We start from the raw sequence: 19512 nt of genomic DNA, 5'->3' as shown, positions 1-19512 counted from the left end.
AGCCTGTTTGCCCCCAACAATCTGTGTCCTCATTTTATTGACTTCAGAAGAATGGAAGGCTGAATCAAACTAGATCTGGACAGGATCGAACTCCTGGCAGTGGGCAGAGTCAACCTGCAATGCTGCATTCTCACTACTGCACCACCATGGGAAGGAAGGAAGGAAGGAAGGAAGGAAGGAAGGAAGGAAGGAAGGAAGGAAGGAAGGAAGGAAGGAAGGTAGAGGAAGGGAAAGAAGGAAGGAGGGATGGGGGAAAAAGGAAGGAAGGAAGGAAGGAAGGAAGGAAGGAAATAGACGGGGGGAAGCAAGGAAGCAAGGAAAGAAGCAATAGCAATAGCCCTTTGACTTATATACTGCTTCACAGTGCTTCACAGCCCTCTTATAAGCAGTTTATAGTCAGCCTATTTGCCCCCAACAATCTGGGTCCTCATTTTACCGACCTCGGATGGGTGGAAGGCTGAGTCAACCTTGAGCCAGTGAGAATCGAACTGGTGGCAGTGGGCAGAATCAGCCTGCAACATGGCCTTCTAACCACTACACTTCCTTCCTTCCTTCCTTCCTTCCTTCCTCCCTTCCTCCTTCCCTCCCTCCCTCCCTCCCTCCCTCTTTCCGTCCTTCTTGCCTGCCTGCCTACATCTCTCTTTATCCTTCCTTCCTCCCTTCCTCCATTCTTTCCTTCCTTGGTGGCGCAGTGGTTAAAAGGCAGTATTGCAGAGTGACTCTACCCACTGCCAGCAGTTCGATCCTGACTGTCTCAAGGTTGACTCAGCCTTCCATCCTTCCGAGGTCGGTAAAATGAGGACCCAGATTGCTGAGGGGCAACAGGCTGACTCCGTAAACCGCTCAGAAAGGGCCGTAAAGCACTGTGAAGCGGTATATAAGTCGAAGACTTCACTTCAACCTTTACAGTTTTGGCAGAAATCCAAATAACCTACCTAATTCTCTGCAGATATATGGCTGATTTTTTTCTCTCCTTTAAGACAAGAGTCAAGTGGCTTTTGGGGAAAAAAATGGAAGGAACTAGGAAAAGGAGATAAAACTAAGGAAATTGATGTGGCTTCTAGAACGGGAGCTGATTCAAAGTTGCAGCCAACTTTTGTGTTGGTTGAATTTAATTACAGCAAGAACAGCTCACATTGATAACATTTTGTATTTAGATGTAGGGGCTTTTTTTTAAATCAACGATATTATGACAAGGCCTCAGAAAGGATGTGCAGTTTTTAAAGGAATGCAGTTTAAAAAAAAAAGTCTGATGGTGTATCAAACTGATTGATGGATTCTCCTTTGTCTTTGATAATGACATGGGTAAGTTTAGTTTGAGTTCGATTAGGTATGGAGGAAATTGAATATTATATATATATAACCAAGACCACAAATATTTTTTTCCTTTTTTTGATAGGTTTTCCCTGGGAATAGAATAGAGCTGGAAGGGACCTTGGAGGTCTTCTAGTCCAGCCCCCTGCTCAAGCAGGAGAACCTATACCATCTCAGACAAGTGACTGTCCAGTCCCTTCTTAAAAACCTCCAGTGATGGAGCACCTACGATTTTTGGTGGCAAGTTGTTCCACTGGTTAATTGTCCTCACTGTTAGGAAGTTTCTCCTTAATTCCAGGTTGCTTGTCTCCTTGATCAGTTTCCAACCATTGATTCTCGTCCTTCCTTCCGGTGCTTTGGAGAATAATGTGACCCCCTCTTCTTTCTGGCAGCCCCTCAAATACTAGAATACTGCTATCCTGTCTCCCCTATTTCTTCTTTTCTTTAGACTAGCCAAACCCAAGTCCCGCAGCCGTTCTTCGTATGTTTTAGTCTCCAGGCCTTTGATCATCTCAGTTGCTCTTCTCTTGATTTTTTTCCTAACTCTCCACATCTGTTTTTGTAGTATAGTGACCAAAATTGGCTGCAGTATTCCAGGTGTGGCCTTACTAGGGTTTGATAAAGCGGTACTAATACCTCGCGTGATCTTGATTCTATGCCTCTGTTTCTACAACCCAGGATTGTATTAGCTTTTTTGGCTGCTGCTGCACACGGTTGGCTCATGGTTAAGTGATCGTCCATCTGGACTCCAAGGTCCCTCTCACAGTTGCTGTTTTTGAGCTGGGTCTCCCCTAATATGTACTTATATCTTTGGTTTTTCTACTTGGTGCTAGCATTTTGGATGAGAAGACTCCATTCTCTAATGAACTGCATTTCGCGAGGCCCAGCTCTAAATTCAGCCTGCTTTAGAATTTCAACCTATGCAATTTCCACACCTTCCCTTCCCAAAAAGCATCGGTGAATTCATATACCCTAGATTAATTAATTGCCAAGTGTTATTCTGGTTCATTTCTTTTGAATGCCTATATTTTTCTGCTGGCGCTTTTAATAAGAACGCCGGGTCTTTTTTGTGTAATGGGGGTTATGACTGTGAGGGAGAGCCACGGCTTGAACGCTTTGCGTTACAAAGTTGTCTCTGGAAAAAAAAGTTGGTGGGTTTATTTCCAGGGCTTAGGCATGCATCTTCATCCCCCAATAATTTGCAAAATTAAATAATGCTGAATGCTGGGCTTCTGAGACTTTCCAGATAGAACGTTATGCTGTGGACTATTGTATCCTCCTGAATTTTATTTTATTTTATTTTTTTAAAAAAATAATATATGTGGTGAAGGCATTGTCATGTTGGATAAAGCGAGGGAAAGGCATGTTTAAATTACTGTTGCTGAGTCAAATCTGGTCAATCCCCAACCTGAGAGATGGACTTTGTTGTTAACTCAGAATGGGCCCCTCTGCAAATAATCCTTGATTACTCACTTTAACCCCAAGTGATTTTATTGGATAAAGGCCTTGGGCTGCAGGATTTTCCCCTCCACCAATTCTGAGCCATTCTTTTGTTGTTGTTGTTGTTAATTGCAAAGTCGTGTCCGACCCATCGCAACCCCATGGACAACGTTCCTCCAGGTCTTCCTGTCCTCTGCCATCTTCTGGAGTCCATTTAAGTTCACACCTACTGCTTCAGTGACTCCATCCAGCCATCTCATTCTCTGTCGTCCTCTTCTTCTCTTGCCCTCCATCTTTCCCAGCATTAGGCCCTTCTCCAGTGAGTCCTTCCTTCTCATTAGGGGGCCAAAGTACTTGAGTTTCAACTTCAGGATCTGGCCTTCTAAAGAGCAGTCAGGGTTGATCTCTTCTAGGACTGACTGGTTTGAATGCCTTGCAGTCCAAGGGACTCGCAGGAGTCTTCTCCAGCACCAGAGTTCAAAGGCCTCCATTCTTTGGCGCTCAGCCTTTCTTATGGTCCAATTGAGCCATTCTTAAGGTTAGTTAATTGGGCAGGAATGCATCCATGGAGAATGGCAGAAAACCAAGGGGGGGGGACACACACCTGCAGGTTGAAATCACCCCTCCCTCACAGAAGAAGTCGCTACAGAAATGCAAGAGTGGATGCAATTTAAAAAAAAATAAATAAAAAAAATAAAAGTTGGGGATTAGCCACAGTCAAGTGAACTCAATTATAAATTGGGATGGCCGAAGACTTTGCACCAACGGTGAATCCACCGAAAGTTATTAATGAAACTTTTACAGGCAGCTGTTGTGCTACTTCACAAGAGGGCAAACTTTGTCCCATATCTTCATTTCCTGCTGTTTTAGCATTAAATCAGTGTAGAATTGGGAAGACAATATGCTTTTTGGCCTGACTTCTAGGTCCTTCTCTGAAGCCTTCTTCTTCTTCTTCTTCTTCTTCTTCTTCTTCTTCTTCTTCTTCTTCTTCTTCTTCTTCTTCTTCTTCTTCTTCTTCTTCTTCTTCTTCTTCTTCTTCTTCTTCTTCTTCTTCTTCTTCTTATTCTTCTTCTTCTTCTTCTTCTTCTTCTTCTTCTTCTTCTTCCTTCTTCTTCTTCTTCTTCTTCTTCTTCTTCTTCTTCTTCTTCTTCTTCTTCTTCTTCTTCTTCTTCTTCTTTTCTTCCTCCTCCTCCTCCTCCTCCTTGCAAATCCCACTCCATTCTAGAACTGATGATGTTATCTGGCTGAATCATGAAATGTCTGCAAGAAAACAAGCAAACTCAGAGAGTGCCAAGGACCCCACAGTCTTCTTCTTCCTCCTCCTCCTCCTCCTTCTTCCCCTTCTCCTCCTCCTCCCCCTCCTTCTTCTCTTCCTGTTTCTCTTCTCCCTCCTCTCCTTCCTCCTCCTTCTCTTCTTCTTCTTCTTCTTCTTCTTCTTCTTCTTCTTCTTCTTCTTCTTCTTCTTCTTCTTCTTCTTCTTCTTCTTCTTCTTCTTCTTCTTCTTCTTCTTCTTCTTCTTCTTCTTCTTCTTCCCCTCCTCCTCCTTTCTTCTTCCATCATCATCATCATCATCATCATCATTATTATTATTATTATTGGAATGGGGTTTTGGTCTTTTTGTTGGTGTTTTTTTCCCACTTGCCTCCAAGAAAATCATTTTTTTCTTATTATTATTATTTGCTTTGGGTAGAAAACACAAACCGAGGGAATGAAAAAAAAAAAAGGTAGTGGAAACCCCCCCAAAGGAGGCAGCTCACTGCTGTTTTAGCTTTTGGGATCTCCCAGCAAAAGCTCTGGTGGAGGTAGGTCTGGAGAAAAGGAGGGTCATAAAGGAGTTAAACATTGACTTCAGTTCAGATCTGAAGGGACAGAAAAGGTAAAATACAATTTTAAAAAGGGGTTGGGTGGGGTGGGGAGAGAGAAACGTCTATAGTTGAAGCAAGGCTGCTGCTCGTCTGTCAGCTGGGCTCTTGTCACCGGATAATAATTGTATTCATTTAGCATTTAGAACGCTCAAATTTGCAAATGACAATCCGAATGAATATTTCATCACAAAGAGGCACAATCCATTAGGCTACCGTGACTCCCCGTATTGTGCATTCTGCATGGGTACAAAGGAGCCGAGGTGGCACTGGCTGGCTAATTAAAAGTGGAGCTTTTAATCTTAAAGCCCAGAAAAAGGAGGAAAATTTAAGGGCACAGGTGGGGAGAGAAAAAAACAAAACAAAAACAAAACAGGTCGGTCGTGTTTTGGGTTTTTTTGTTTATTTTTTTTTCCTGACGGTGGGGAAGACACCTTGCGTTTTGTGGTGATGTGTGTTCCCTCCCACGGTGTTATGCCCCCAACAGAAGCAGCTGTAAAAAGTCTGCAAAGGGGAAAGGGTGTGTGTGTGTGTGTGTGTGTGTGTGTGTGTGTGTGTAGAGTTGCTTGCAAAATGCACAGCCCAGGTCAGCTGGCAAAGCAAGGCAGGTTGTGGTGTTTAGACCAAAACAGCTTCTTTAAAGGCAGCAGCTGAAAATGCAGAGAGGGGAACAAGAAAAGAAAAGAAAAAAAGCAAATAGAAATTTATTTGATGTATTGTGGGCAACAGAGACGCACAAGAGTCCTTAGGAGTGTTCAGATTAAAAGGAAAAAAGAAATGAAACCAAAACCCTGATATTCCTTAGAAAGGACTTTGAGCACTTCACCAGAGCATAGGATTAAAAATGAGCATCAATTTTCTTTTTAAATATAATTTTCCCCTTCCTCAACATTTTTTTCCCCTTCAAAAGCCTGATTCAGGCTGATTGCAGCATCCAAGCAGCTCCCCCCCCCCCTTCACTGCATTAAAGAGAGCTCCCTTGTATAGGAGCAGTGTATCTGCACAATGGAAACAGACCCTAAAAGGTTAACCAGGTCAGTTGAAAAGATTAACTCCTGCATTTCCAGGACATGCTAAGGTTGATGGGGAGGGGTGGTGGTAAACCCATTATTTTCAACTCCCCTGTCTTTTTTTTTTTAATGTGTTTTGCAGCTTTTTAATCTCCTGTTTTGGTCTTGGCTGTTTTAAACTTTTTATTTCATCAGAAGAGAGCTGATGATCCTTCCTTCCTTCCCTCCCTCTCCTTCCTTCCTCCCTCCTTCCCTATCTTCCTTCCTCCCCTTCTTCCTTCCTTCCTTCCCTCCATTCCTCCCTCTCCTTCCTTCCTTCCTCCCTCCCTCCCTCTCCTTCCTTCCTTTCTCCCTCCTTCCCTTCTTCCTTCCTTCCGTTCTTCCTTCCTTCCTTCCCTCCCTCCCTCTCCTTCCTCCCTCCCTCCCTCCCTCCTTCCCTATCTTCCTTCCTTCCTTCCCTCCCTCTCCTTCCTTCCTTCCCTCCCTCTCCTTCCTTCCTTCCAAAAGTATCAACCTTCTCCTTTTGGCATCTCCATTTGGGCTTTTCCATTTGGGCAGCTGCCCGGCATGCTGGGCACGAGTCGGAAAAAGAACGGAGGGGGGGGGAGGAGGGAGAGAGAGAGAGAGAGAGGGAAAGAGGGAGAGAGAAGTGAGGGGGAAAAATGGAGAGAGGGGGCAGACACACATGCAGAGGGAGGGAGAGAGGAAGAGGGAGAGAGTGATGGAGGGAGAGAGAGATGGAGAGGGAAAGAGATGGAGAGAGCAGAGAGAGGGAGAGAGAGAGACAGACAGGGAGAGGGGAGAAGAGAGAGGGAGAGGGAAAGATGGAGAGAGAGAGGGAGGGAGGGACATGGAGAGGGAGGGGCACGGAGAGAGAGGGAGAGAGAAAGAAAGGAGAGAGAGAGAGAGAGAGAGAGAGAGAGAGAAGGACAAGGAGGGGAGGGACCGCTTCAAGCCCCCCAACCAAAGTGGGAATTCAAGGCCCGCCCCCTCCCCTTCTCCCCCCCCCCACGTGCAGCCGGTGCGCGGCGGGCGGGGGCGCGCTCGGGCGGGGGCTCGGCCACGCGCGCCCGCCTCCCTCCTCTTCCCCCCCCGCGCAGCCTGTGGCCGTGACGTCAGCGGGCTCCGTATCCCCCCCTCCCCTCCCCGGCGGGGGGGGGGCGGGCCAGCCTCCTCCTCCTCCCGCTCTGCCGGCCGGGCGGCTCACGTGAGCGGCGGGCAGAGTAGTAAGCCGGGGGCCGCGGGAGCCGCTCCGGGAAGGGCTGCCGGGCTGCCTCCGCCTCCTCGCTGGCCGGCAGGCGGGCGGGCTGGCTGGCTCCCTCCGCCGGGGCAGCGCGGCTCCGGAGCTGGATGGCGTGGCCGCCGGGGCCCCCGCACGCGGGCTGGGGCGAGCTGGAGGTGAGCGGGGGGGGGGCGGGAGACGGACGGGCGGGCATCCCTCGGCCGGCGCTGGGGGGCTCGGATTGCCCCCCTCTCTCTTTCCTTCCCTCGTTCCCTCTCTCTTTCCCTCTTTCCCTCCCTCATTCCCTCTCTCTTTCCCTCTCTCCCTTTCCTTCCCTCGTTCCCTCTCTCTTTCCCTCTCCCTCCCTCTTTCCCTCTCCCTCCCTCATTCCCTCTCTCTTTCCCTCTTTCCCTCTCCCTCCCGCATTCCCTCTTTCCCTCTCCCTCTCTCGTTCCCTCTCTCTTTCCCTCTCTACCTTCCCTCTCGCTTTTCCCTCTCTCATTCTCTCCCTCATTCAACCTCGCTCTCCTTCCCTCTCTCTTTCATGCTCTCCTTCCCCCTCTCTCCTTTCCTCTCTCATTCCCTCTCTCATTCCCTCTCTCATTCTCATTCCCTTTCTCCCCTTCCCTCCCTCATTCCCTCTCGCTCTCATTCGCTCTCTCTCTTTCATGCTCTCTCCTTCCCCCCCCTCGCTTTTCCTCTCTCCTTCCCTCTCTCCTTCCCTCATTCCATTTCCCTCGTTCTCTTTCTTCCTCTCCCTCCCTCTCTCTCTCATTCCTTCTCATTCCCTCTCTCTCTTTCTCTCCCTCTGTCTCAAGATTAGCCTTCGGTTGCTTCGGCAGCTTTTTATTTCCGATCTCGGCTCCTTCTCTTTTTTTGGGGGGGGGGCGCCGGGAAGAGATTTTCTGCACTAGAAAACTACTTTCCGGGGGGGGGTTAACCCTCTCCAGTCGCCGGGTTGGGCTGCGGGTCTCCCCCCCTCGATAGGAACCGAGCTCCCCTCCAAAGCTGGGCGAAAGGGGGGGCTGGGGGGGCGAAGCGAGAGAGGCGACCTCCTCCGGGGCGCAGCTTCAGCTGGCAGGCGGCGATCCGCCCGGGCGAGCCGGGGCTGGGTGACAGGTTGGGAATGCCCCCCTTCCTCTTTCGGGGCAGAGACGCTCCTGGGGGAGAGGACGGGGAGGGGGGGCGACGGGCTGGTTCATCCCGACGGCCAGACGGGGCTGGGCCGGCCAAGAGCCCAGGACGCCGCCCGGGACGGAGCGGATCGGAGTTTTGGGGCTCCTGACGCTGCTGCTGGAGTTAACACAGCAACAAGGACAACAACAACAAGTACAGCAACAATAACAACAACCACAGCAATAACAATAACAATAGCAGCAGCAATAATAATAATAATAATAATAGTAGTAGTAGTAGTAGTCAATGCAGCGAAGATGCAATTGGCTAGGATTCATAATTGGGGAGGGGGCGGGGGGGCGAGGGAGGGAAGGGTAAAGAAGCGGAGAGGCGCGCCCGGAGCGAGGCTGATTGGCCGCCCCGAGTATCCTGGGGGGGGGGGCTGCGCCCGAAGAAGTTCTTCAAACTTGGAGAAACTTTAGGACCCCGAAAAAAAAAAATGACGCCCCACCCGCGGGATTTCGTGTGGATTTATCTGGAGGAAGCCCGCAAGGCGCGGCCTTCCGAAGGCTCTTTGGACGGGGGGGGGGGGAGATCACCCCGGTGGTTCCGCTGTGCAGAGGTGCAGAAGACGTGGGGCGATCCTGGGTGGGGGAGTTTGGGTTTTCCATCTGGTCATTATTTTCCCCTTGTTGTGAGAGCTTCCTTCCTTCCTTCCTCCCTCCCTCCCTCCCTCCCTCCCTCCCTTCCTTCCTTCCTTCCTTCCCTCCCTCTCTCCCCATCTTCTTCCCTTCCTCTTCCCTTCCTTCCCTCCCTTCATTCTTTCCTATTTTCCTTCCTTCCTTCCCTTCCTCTCTGCCTCTCTGCCTGCCTCCCTATCTTCTTTCCTTCCTTCCTTTCCTCCCTCCCTCCCCACTCTCTCCCTTCCTTCCTTCCCTCCCTTCGTCCCTTCCTATCTGCCTTCCTTCCTTCCCTCCCTCCCTCTCTCCCTCTCTTCCTTCCTTCCCTCCCTCCCTCCCTCCCTCTCTTCCTTCCTTCCCTCCCTCCCTCCCTCCCTCCCTTCCTTCCTTCCCTCCCTTCGTCCCTTCCTATCTGCCTGCCTTCCTTCCTTCCTTCCTTCCTTCCTTCCTTCCCTACTTCCCTCTCTCCCTATCTTTCTTCCTTCCTTTCTTCCCTCCCTCCTCTCCCTCCTTCCTTTCTTCACTCCCCTCCTTCCTCCCCTCCTTCCATCCCTTCCTATCTTCCTTCCTTCCTTCCTTCCTTCCTTCCTTCCTTCCTTCCTTCCTTCCTTCCTTCCTTCCTTCCTTCCTTCCTTCCTTCCTTCCTTCCTTCCTCCTCTTTCTCTCTTTTTAAAAATATTTTACTCTGTTTTCACTTTGCCGGAATAAGTTCTGTTTGCTTGCTTAGGGCAATTGGTCTTCTCTGGGCTTTGACTCCCAAGTAACGTGAACGTCTATGGATAATTCATAGGTCTCCGTAGCTCTTCTGGCCCCAAGCTGTAACCTGGGTGACTTTTACGGGCTCCAAATGTTCTAATTTGTTTCTGAATAGCTGGGAGTATCCAGTTGATTATTGCCCTGCTGTTGATTGTGCGGGCTCTCTCTCTCTCTCTCTCTCTCTCTCTCTCTCTCCCTCCCTCCCTCCCTCCCTCTCCCTCTCTCCCTCTCTCCCCCTTCCTCTCTCCCTCTCGCTCTGTCTCTCTGTCTCCCTCTCTCTCTGTCTCCCTCTCTCTCCCTCCCTCCCTCCCTCCCTCTCTCTCTCCCTCCCTCTCTCTCTCTCCCTCCCTCCCTCCCCTGTGGCGTCCTCTCCTCCCTCCCTCTTTCTTCTCTCTTTTTCCGTCATGCATTATTCCTAACGGTCTTAGGAGCTGCTTATTTGAGGAACCCGGTATCTGTGGAAATGGTGATCATCTATTTTAATCATCAGCTTTCCTGCAGGAATTTCAGCCTGGTAGTGAGAAAAATGTAATGCAGGCTAGTGAGCCAGCCTGGGTTAGCATTGCTTTGCTTATTGGAAAGAGAGGGGCTGTGGTGTTTTAAACGGCAGGTTGTTTAGTACATTGTGTGCCTGTATGTGTATGTGTGTGTGTGTGTGTGTGTGTGTGCCTGCAAGAGGTATCCTCTATGCAGCCGCCAACTTACTATCTGCCTGCAACTGCTGCCCTTCAGAGGGATCACCTTTTCAGTTCCTAAAAGTGCTTCTGCTTCACCCCAGAGGGGTTGAAATACTCGGAGTGGGAGTTTTCAGCCCAGAAATGCTTGATGCTGTCCCGGCCAGGACGGCCTGTCCCCCCAAAATGGATCAAACCCCCCCCCTCCAGGGTCTCTGGGTTTAAGGAGGGTTCAAGGTGGCTGCAAATAGTGTGCCAAGCCTCCCCGCTCTCTTTCAAAAGACAACCTTGTGAAATGCAGATTATTGTTTTCATTAATAACTGGCGATTAGCCTGCGCTCCCCTCCTCTTCGCCCAATCACTTTATTTAAAAATAAAATAAATAAAATACCTTCAAAGGCACCGGAGCCTCCCTAAAGGTTATTGGGGAAGTCTGCTTAATTATGACGATTCATTAACACAGAGGCCCAGTGAAACTCATGTATTCTTTGCTCTTTTATTTTTGCTAAGCCCACCAGGGAGTGGGGAGGGTCTGGGGGGAGGGGGTGTGACAGATTAGCCTTTGCATTTTGGGGAGGGCTCAAAATGTCCCCTGAAGCCTCGTAGAAAACGAAGAGTAGGATTGGGAAGCCTGGTCCCTATGCTGGGAGTAGAAGAAGGGGTGGGAATGCAGAAGGTGCACCTGTTAGAGAGAGAGAGAGAGAGAGAGAGAGAGAGAGAGAGAGAGAGAGAGAGAGAGAGAGAGAGAGAGAGAGAGAGAGAGAGAGAGAGCGCACAGCAAACGCCAAATTTCTGCAAGTCAAACGAGGACAGTGATAAGAGTTAGCATGTTCAAGCTGGCATCACCCAAAGGCCAAAGCTAAACTAATAACAGGAACACTTGCTACTAATGTGTCTGGAGTCAGAACTGCCAGCCTCTATCCAGAAGGATTAATTTTATTACCATGTCAACATGGACAAGAATGGATGGTGGGGGGGGTTGTTTGTTTTTTCACTTGGGCTATTCTCTCTGATCTGCCTCCCCCTCCCCGCCCTCTGTAACTCTCCCTTTGGGGGGTGGTTAAAGCGACACACCGCAGTCATTCAGACTAAATGAAAATTGCACTGGAGTGGTGTCTGTTTCAGAAGCACAGGATCAGGAATGCTACTACAGGGTTATTTCTTAGGTGGCTCCAAGATGGCCTCTGCAGTGTGTGTGTCCATCTGTGGACTTGTTCTGAGAAGGTAGCCCCTTTTAACTAGACAGAAAAGAAGAGGGGAAGGAGGGTAGGGAGAAGAGGAGGAGGAAGAAAGGAGAAAAGAAGAAGAAGAAGAAGAAGAAGAAGAAGAAGAAGAAGAAGAAAGAAGAAGAAGAAGAAGAAGAAGAAGAAGAAGAAGAAGAAGAAGGGGAGGAGGAGGAGGAAAGAGAGTAGGGAGGAGAGAAACAGGAGGAGAAGGAAGAGGAGGAGGGGAGGGAAAAGAGAAGGAGGAGGAGGAGGAGAAGAAGAAGAGAAGAGAAGAAGAGGAGGAGAAGAAGAGAAGAAGTGGAGGAGAAAGAAGAAGGAGGAGGAGGAAGAAGGAGGAGGAGGATGAGAAGAAGAAGAAGAAGAAGAAGAAGAAGAAGGGGAGGAGGAGGAGGAAGAAAAAGAAGAAGAAGAAGAAAGGAGGAGGAGGAGGAGGAAGGAGAGTAGGGAGGAGAGAAACAGGAGGAGAAGGAAGAGGAGGAGGGGAGGGAAAAGAAAAGGAGGAGGAAGAGGAGGAGAAGAAGAAGAGAAGAGAAGAGAAGAAGAGGAGGAGAAGAAGAAGAGAAGAAGTGGAGGAGGAGAAAGAGAAGAAGAAGAAGAACAACAACAACAACCTGGCACAACAACAACAATTACCTGGCACAACAACCTGGCAAGCAACAACAACAGCCTGGCAAGCTGTTTTGCACACTCCTGGTTCTTGAGCTTTTGACGTCCATAACCCCAACCTGGAGAAGAGTTCTAAGCATTGTAATTTTTCAGACAAGGCCCTAGATTTTCATTTGTACATCAAGAGAAGGACCCTGTTTCTATTAGCATTTAGACTGGGAAAGGCAGGTCTTTTTTTTTTTTTTTTTTTTACAGTAACGTCGACGAATCTTTTTTGTTCCTTTGCACACGATATACGGTGAGCGCACAGATACCTCGGATCACGCCAGGATTAGTACCACTGACACTCGGAAAGGATACGGATAAAGGAGCTATTATACTAAAGCTATTATACTTCCCCCTCCCCCCTCTTCTGCTCTGTGATCTGTTCACCTGCTTTGTGTACTCTCTGGATTCGAAATTGTAGCCTTAATCGTGGGTGGGGTGCCTGTCGACCTCATTTCTCGGTTCAGATATGGACATTGCCATCACGATAGCAGACTTGGACTCTGCAGTAATAATTCCCCCAGTCCCTCCTTCCCTCCCCTAAGACTTTATTTTAAATGTTTCCAGAAAGTTTAGTCCTTTCCAGCTTTCTCCAGATAGAAATCTCTGCTTATGTTCTAGGTTGATAGATTCGTGGGTTGGGAGGACTTTGGTGCCCCCTTAGTTGACCTCACTCAAGAACAGTGTTTCTCAACCTTGACCATTTTAAGGCATGTGGACTTCAACTCCCAGAATTCCACAGCCAGCATTGGCTGGCTGTGGAATTCTGGGAGTTGAAGTCCACATGCCTTAAAATGGTCAAGGTTGAGAAACACTGCTCAAGAACATGGAGGAAGACTAGAACATGAGATATAACTGGTCTTCTTTGCCATCTCTGGCCTTGGACATCTGACCATGATCCTAAGCCCCCTATCCAGGCCAGGAGAAGAAGCAACGGATGGAAACTCACCAAGGAGAGAAGCAACCTGGAACTAAGGAGGAATTTCCTGACAGGGAGGACAATCAATCAGTGGAACAGAAACGGTGAATGCTCCAACAGGGGAGGTTTTTAAGAAGAGACTGGACAGCCATTTGTCTGAAATGGTTATAGGGTCTCCTGCCTGAGCAGGGGGGTTGGACTAGAAGACCTCCGAGGGCCCCCTCCAACGCTGATGTTCTATTCTAAGTTTTGGATTATCCGCCATTTTTCCTTAAACGCGGATAAATCGACCGAATAAAGTGACTTCATTGGAAACCTGACTTTTCATTATGACGTAATACAGGCGGTTCTCAACTTACAACAGTTCATTTAGTGAGTGTTGAAAGTTACCACAGCGCTGAAAAAGCGACTTAGGACCATTTTTCACACCTAAACAACCATTACAACATCCCATGGTCATGTGATCAGAAATTCAGACGCTTGGCAACTGACTCGTATTTATGACGGTTCTTCCTTCCCTCCCTCTCCTTCTTTCCTTCCTTACTTCCCTCCCTCCCTCTCCTTCTCTCCTTCTTTCCTTCCTTCCCTCCCTCCCTCCCTCCCTCCTTCTCTCCTTTCCTTTCCTCCCTCCCTCTCCTTCTTTCCTTCCTTCCTTCCTCCCTTCATCTCCTTCTCTCCTTCCTTACTTCCCTCCCTCCCTCTCCTTCTCTCCTTCTTTCCTTCCTTCCCTCCCTCCCTCCTTCTCTCCTTTCCTTTCCTCCCTCCCTCCCTCTCCTTCTTTCCTTCCTTCCTTCCTTCCTCCCTTCATCTCCTTCTCTCCTTTCCTTCCCTCCCTCCCTCCTTCCTTCCCTCCCTCTCTCTCCTTCCTTCCTTCCTTCCCTCTCTCCCTTTCTTCCCCTTCTTTCCTTTCTTCCTTCCTTCCTCCCTCCCTCTCTCCTTCCTTCCTTCCTTCCTTCCTTCCTTCCTTCCTTCCTTCCTTCCTTCCTTCCTTCCTTCCCTCCCTCCATTTTGAGGCGTTTATAGATATTCGGTCCTTATTTGGCCGATGCTCTGTTTTCTCGTTCCACAAAGGGATTTCAGCACCTGTTTATTATGACAAAGGTGTAGCCCAGATGGGGAAGCCTCCTCTTACAGGTGTATAATAACTTTGGGCGTGATTCGCAGAAGAAGGGGAAAGGAGAGCTGGCCTTGTCCTGGTGACATTTCAGATGCTTCTTCCTTTCGTGCTTGGACTGGAGATGGACAGCTGCTGCTGAAAGACCAAGTCCAGGTTCATCCCAGTGATCTGCTAATAGCTGGTTTGGAGGAAGGAGGGAGGTGGGATAACACTCCACCTTGTTCTCTACTTAAAGACTGCTCTTGGGTGGGTGGGTGGATGGATGGATGAATAGATGGATGGATGGATAGATGGCTGGCTGGCTGGCTGGATGGAAGCTGGTCAGGGAGAGAAGCGACCTAGAACTAAGGAGGAATTTCCAGACAGTGAGAACAATTAATCAGTGGCTGGTTGATTGGATGGATGGATGGATGGATGGATGGATGGATGGATGGGTGGGTGGGTGGGTGGGTGGGTGGGTGGATGGATGGATGGATGGATCGATGAATAGATGGAAACTGATCAAGGAGAGAAGCAACCTAGAACTAAGGAGAAACTTCCTGACAGGGAGAACAATTAACCAGTGGAACCACCTGCCTCCAGAAGTTGTGAAGGCTCCAACACTGGAAGTTTTTAAGAAGAGACTGGACAGCCATTTGTCTGAAATGGTGTAGGGTTTCCTGCCTGAGCAGGGGGTTGGACTAGAAGACCTCCAAGGTCCCTTCCCACTCCGTTATTCTGTTGTTCTGTTGGTAGGGCCGGTGCTGAAGATTTTAATTCAGCAAATGAGTTTTATTTTCAGAGATGGTTGGTGCCTATGCACAGGGTTAAAAGAACCTGGAGTAAGTAGCAGGTAGACCTCGACGTACGGCCACAATTGAGCCCAAAATTTCTGCTGCTAAATGAGACATTGGTTAAGTGAGTTTTGCCCCATTTCACGGCCTCTCTTGCCCCAGTTGTTCAGTGACTTACTGCAGTTGTTGAGTGCAGATTCACAGTTGTTAATTGAATCTGGCTTCCCCCTTGACTTTGCGCAACAGAAAGTCACAAAAGGGGATCATGTGACACCTCCTCCTCTTCCTCTTCTTTTTCTTCTCCATCTTCTTCTCCTCTTCTTCTCCTTCTCCTTCTTCTCCCCCTGTTTCTCTTCTCCCTACTCTCCTTCCTCCTCCTCCTCCTCCTCCTCCTCCTTCTTCTCCTTCTTCTCCTCTTCCTCCTCTTCTTCTTCTTCTTCTCCTCTTCCTCCTCTTCCTCCTCCCCTCCTCCTCCTTCTCCTTCTTCTCCTGCTCCTACTTCTTCTTCTCCTCCTTCTCCTCCTTCTCCTTCTTCTTCTCCTTTTCCCCCTTCCCCTTCTCCTTCTTCTCCATTTTATCCCATTTCTCTTGTTTTTCTCCTTTGTTTTTCTTAGTGTGCTGCTTTAGTTGGGGAAGACCAACCTCTCTGTCCAGACCTTCCGGAACTTGATCTCTCCGAATTAGATGTCAACGATCTGGAGGACAGCGGCTTCCTGGGTGGGCTTAAGTGGTACAGTGACCAATCGGAAATCATCTCCCATCCGTATCCTAATGAGACATCCAACATATTTGAGGTAAGCAAAGCCAACGCTGGTCCAGGTGAATTTTAGTGTTCTCAGCGACGGTCTTCTCTCTGCTTTGGTCTTTGAGGTGGGTGTTCTTTGAGGAACAGGTTCTCAACGTTCAGACGGAATTGGAGTTGTTGAATTTTGGAATCTGCAGATACAAAATTATGAGATAGACGCAGAAATTCCCCTAAAGCATGCCTGTCTTAGTGGCAGCAAATTCACTTCTGTAAGCCCAATGTCTTCTGTGTATCAACTCGAGTTATGTGCTGCCCAGAAACTTCAGACAGGCGGATTTAAAAATCTTTCTCAGAAATAAATAAATATGAGTCTTTGCAGGAGTGGCGAATATCTGTGTCTGGAAATGCCCATTGCTTTACAGCCCCTCCATCAGTTGACGCTTGAAAGTTGTGCTGTCAGTTCTGAGCAGGTTCAGTTCCTGAAATAATTTGTAGCTTTTGGTGTAATTAGTCATGGAATCCGATTGATTTTCGATCGTCCCAATAAATCTTGATTCGAATTTAGTAGATGTAAATTTTGGATGTGCGTGAAGGACCGGTCCTACTTTTTGGAGTGTGTGTGTGTGTGTTGTGAAATATGTACACCACCGTTTCTTATAATACCTGCCTAGGACATTTTTATTCCACATTTCAGCTGCAAAAATCCCCCCGGCTACTTCCTGAAGATCAATAAAAGACAGATCTGGCTTTTAAGATGTAGGCTAGGAGACCTACTATTGCCACAGGGCTCACAATGTTAATTTGTCATGGATAAAAGTACAAGGGGTCCTGTAGCAACTTAAAAGACGAACAACTATCCCGGAGATCTTAAGTTATTTTTACTGAAGCCCTTAGATGCCTTATCAGCCTGATTTACAGTGTGTTTTGCAATGGAGATTGTCTTGGAGATTGTCTTGTTGTCTCGTTGGGTCACCCATCAACCAGGGGGACATGGCCAGGACAAACCTGACATTCCTCTCATTCTCACAGATTACATATAACATCGCAGGCTTTAATGATGATTAAGCTGCCTGGCGGTGGTAGAACTAAGGCTTTTCCCTCTGCAATGGTTGAAGGGAGAAATGTCACACCAGCTGATCCTCGGGAATGGCTGTTGTGTTTTTTCTTTGAGCTATTGGGCTTGCAGGCTGTTGAAATACCTGTTGTCTCTTTTTTAAATGAACACCTTATTGGCATGCCAAAACAACCAGGCGTAAAGGTAGTCCCCCCCCACCTGCCCTGTGCCATCACTTTGCTGAACACGTAGAATCCACAGCACTCTTGTTTCTCATTTTTTCCTCATTTTGTTTTTCTTGCTATCTTCTCCTATTGGTTTCTTATGGTTTATCAATGGTTGTTTGTAAGTTAACGATTAATGATTGTAGCTATGATTTATCACCTATGGCCTATCACTTTGCTGTTTGTATGTACGCGGTGAGCTTTGGCACCGGACACAAATTTAGAATTGGCCAATAAAGAATCCCTCTTCTCTTCTCTTCTCTTCTCTTCTCTTCTCTTCCCTTTTCCCTTCTCTTCTCTTTCCATCTTCTTCTTTCTCTTCTTTTCTTCCCTCTTCCCTTCTCTTCTCTTTCCATCTTCTTCTTTCTCTTCTTTTCCCTCTTCCCTTCTCTTCTCTTTCCATCTTCTTCTTTCTCTTCTCTTCTCTTCTCTTCTCTTCTCTTCTCTTCTCTTCTCTTCTCTTCTCTTCTCTCCTCTCGTCTCCTCTCCTTTTCTCCTCTTCCCTTCTCTTCTCTTTCCATCTTCTTCTTTCTCTTCTCTTCCCTTCTCTTCTCTTTCCATCTTCTTCTTTCTCTTCTCTTCTCTTCTCTTCTCTTCTCTTCCCTTCCCTTCCCTTCCCTTCCCTTCCCATTTCTTCTCTTTCTTCTCTTCTATTTCCTATTCCCTCTTCCCTATTTCCTGTATTCTGTTCCATTTCATTCCATTCTCTTCTAATTTCTATTCTACTCTATTCTAATTTCTATTCTATTCTATTCTATTCTATTCTATTCTATTCATTATTTAAAATAAATAAAAAAATCACATTTTAATCTGTCCCTCCTTTTGCATCCTTTCTTTAATGGCTTTATGTCAACATCTCTTTCATTTTAGTCTAACCCAGTGGTTCTCAACCTGTGGGTCAGGACCCCATTTGGGGTCGAACGACCATTTCACGGGGGTCGCCAAACAACGCAGTCCGCCATTTTTTTCCCCTTTTCCTTGGCTGTGCTACTCCCTTTTATTCTATGGGCTTTTGAAAGCCAATAGAATAGACTCTCTTGAATAGAGTCTAATTCTATTGGCTTTCCAAAGCCAATAGGAATTGTCCAGGCTGTCTCTGCCCTGCTGAGCCCGCCAAAAGTCCCATTCTGAAAAAGGTGCTGCACCAGGTTGAGTAGTCCTCGACTTACAACTGGTTGAGTAGTCCTCGACTTACGACCGGTTGGGGATCGCGGCACTAAAAAGGTTGAGAACCACTGGTCTAACCCTTCTCCCATGGAGAGTTGCCATAGACTCGGATTGCAGGGTACGGGTGCTGTGAGAGGGGAATGGGGGCCTGTAGAATTTGGTGTTCTTTCTGGGAGAAGAATGCAGAACTGCCAGCTGATATTTCCAGTCACAATTTGTCATCGTGGGATGTAAGTTCTTCTCCTTAAAGACTTGCACGGTAGCCACTGAAGCCTACTTATTAACCGCCGTAGCTCTTAGCTTGAAGCGAAGCCGGAAGAGGAAGCTGTATTATGGGAAACCCAATTTTAGATCTACCCTTATTAGCTAAATAGACTGGATAATCACTTTGACTCCATTTTCACTCCCTGGTAAATCTACTGAGCAAGTTCCCTGGGTTTTTCTGTGTGTGTGTGTGTGTGTGTGTGTGTGTGTTTTTGCAAGCTGAGGATGCCCGGTTGAATTTTCTCCTTGCTTTTCTCCTACGAGGTTAATAGAAGGTGCTGTGCGGTGGCTTCTGATCAGGAAAAGATTTTTTTAAAAAAGGGGGGAAAAAGCAGGGCTATTATTCTGCTTAAATCCAGCTTCTCCAAGCATGCATTAAATTCAGAATAAAGAACACAGGGAAGTAAAAAAAAAAAAAATATCAAGGGCGACTCAGTCATAGTCTGCTATAGGTAGTTCTCGACTTACAACCACAGTTGAGCCAAAATGCCTCTTGCTAAGCGAGAAAAGAAGTGAGCTTTGCCCCCTTTCACGGTTTTTCTCGCCCCCGTTGTTAAGCGAGTCACTTACAGTTCTGTAAGCTACAATCTGTCCATAGGGTGAAAGAACACTAACGTTCATTCTATGAGTAAACATTGAAAATGATGATGATAATAATAATAATAATCCCAAAACAACTGGAGCACCACTTGAACACCATTGGCATTGACAAATTCGCTATTAGTCAATTGCAAAAGACGGCCTTACTAGGAACTGCTTCCATCCTGCGACGATACCTGTAATACCATCAAACATCCACATCTGCCTATCCCAGGTCCTGGGTAAGGACTCGATAGGTAGACAAAATGCCAAATCCAGTCTGAACATCTGGCTGACTGTGCGATGATCCATAATAAAAAAAACAGCAGCGCGTACAAAGCACTGAAATGCAAAATATGTGAAGTCTAATCAGAGGATTGCATCAAGCTAAATAATGCAATAACTAATTGCACCCTTGCTCTGTTATTATTTCTATTACAAAAGCCGCTAATGCAGGAAGAATAACCCCCTGTAATGCCAACTACCATGTGCTGAAAATTTGTTCATTATGCAGGTCCCTTCTAGCTCAGATGAAATTGAAGTAGCGGGAAAGGAACAAAGCATGAATTGTAGGAGGCAGCTGAGCTACTCTAGAATAACAGAATAAAGTTGGAAGGGACCTTGGAGGTCATCTGGTCCAACCCCCTGCTCAGGCAGGAAACCCTATACCATTCCAGACAAATAGCTGTCCAGTCTCTTCTTAAAAACTTCCAGTGTTG

General features: G+C 47.5%; 1 protein-coding gene across 2 annotated transcripts in view; it reads left to right on the top strand.

Moving 5' to 3' along the window:
• The first annotated feature begins 6823 nt into the window (after nucleotides 1-6823).
• The window catches only part of PPARGC1A (PPARG coactivator 1 alpha), a 100580-nt gene continuing 87891 nt past the window's right edge, over nucleotides 6824-19512 (top strand). The window contains exons 1-2 of one of the 2 annotated variants that reach the window (XM_039335912.1): nucleotides 6824-7024; nucleotides 15375-15554. In XM_039335912.1, coding sequence (XP_039191846.1) covers nucleotides 6977-7024; nucleotides 15375-15554 — 228 coding nt within the window. In that variant the 5' untranslated portion in view covers nucleotides 6824-6976. The remainder of the gene's footprint in view (nucleotides 7025-15374; nucleotides 15555-19512) is intronic. The other variant, XM_039335911.1, reaches the window with a different exon arrangement.

The sequence above is a fragment of the Crotalus tigris genome, unplaced genomic scaffold (genome assembly GCF_016545835.1).
Source record: "Crotalus tigris isolate CLP2741 ecotype Arizona unplaced genomic scaffold, ASM1654583v1 scf7180000017663.5292952, whole genome shotgun sequence".
Taxonomy (NCBI): Eukaryota; Metazoa; Chordata; class Lepidosauria; order Squamata; family Viperidae; genus Crotalus; species Crotalus tigris.
Note: the sequence above shows the minus strand (reverse complement) of the source record. Positions and strands in the feature narration are given on the sequence as shown.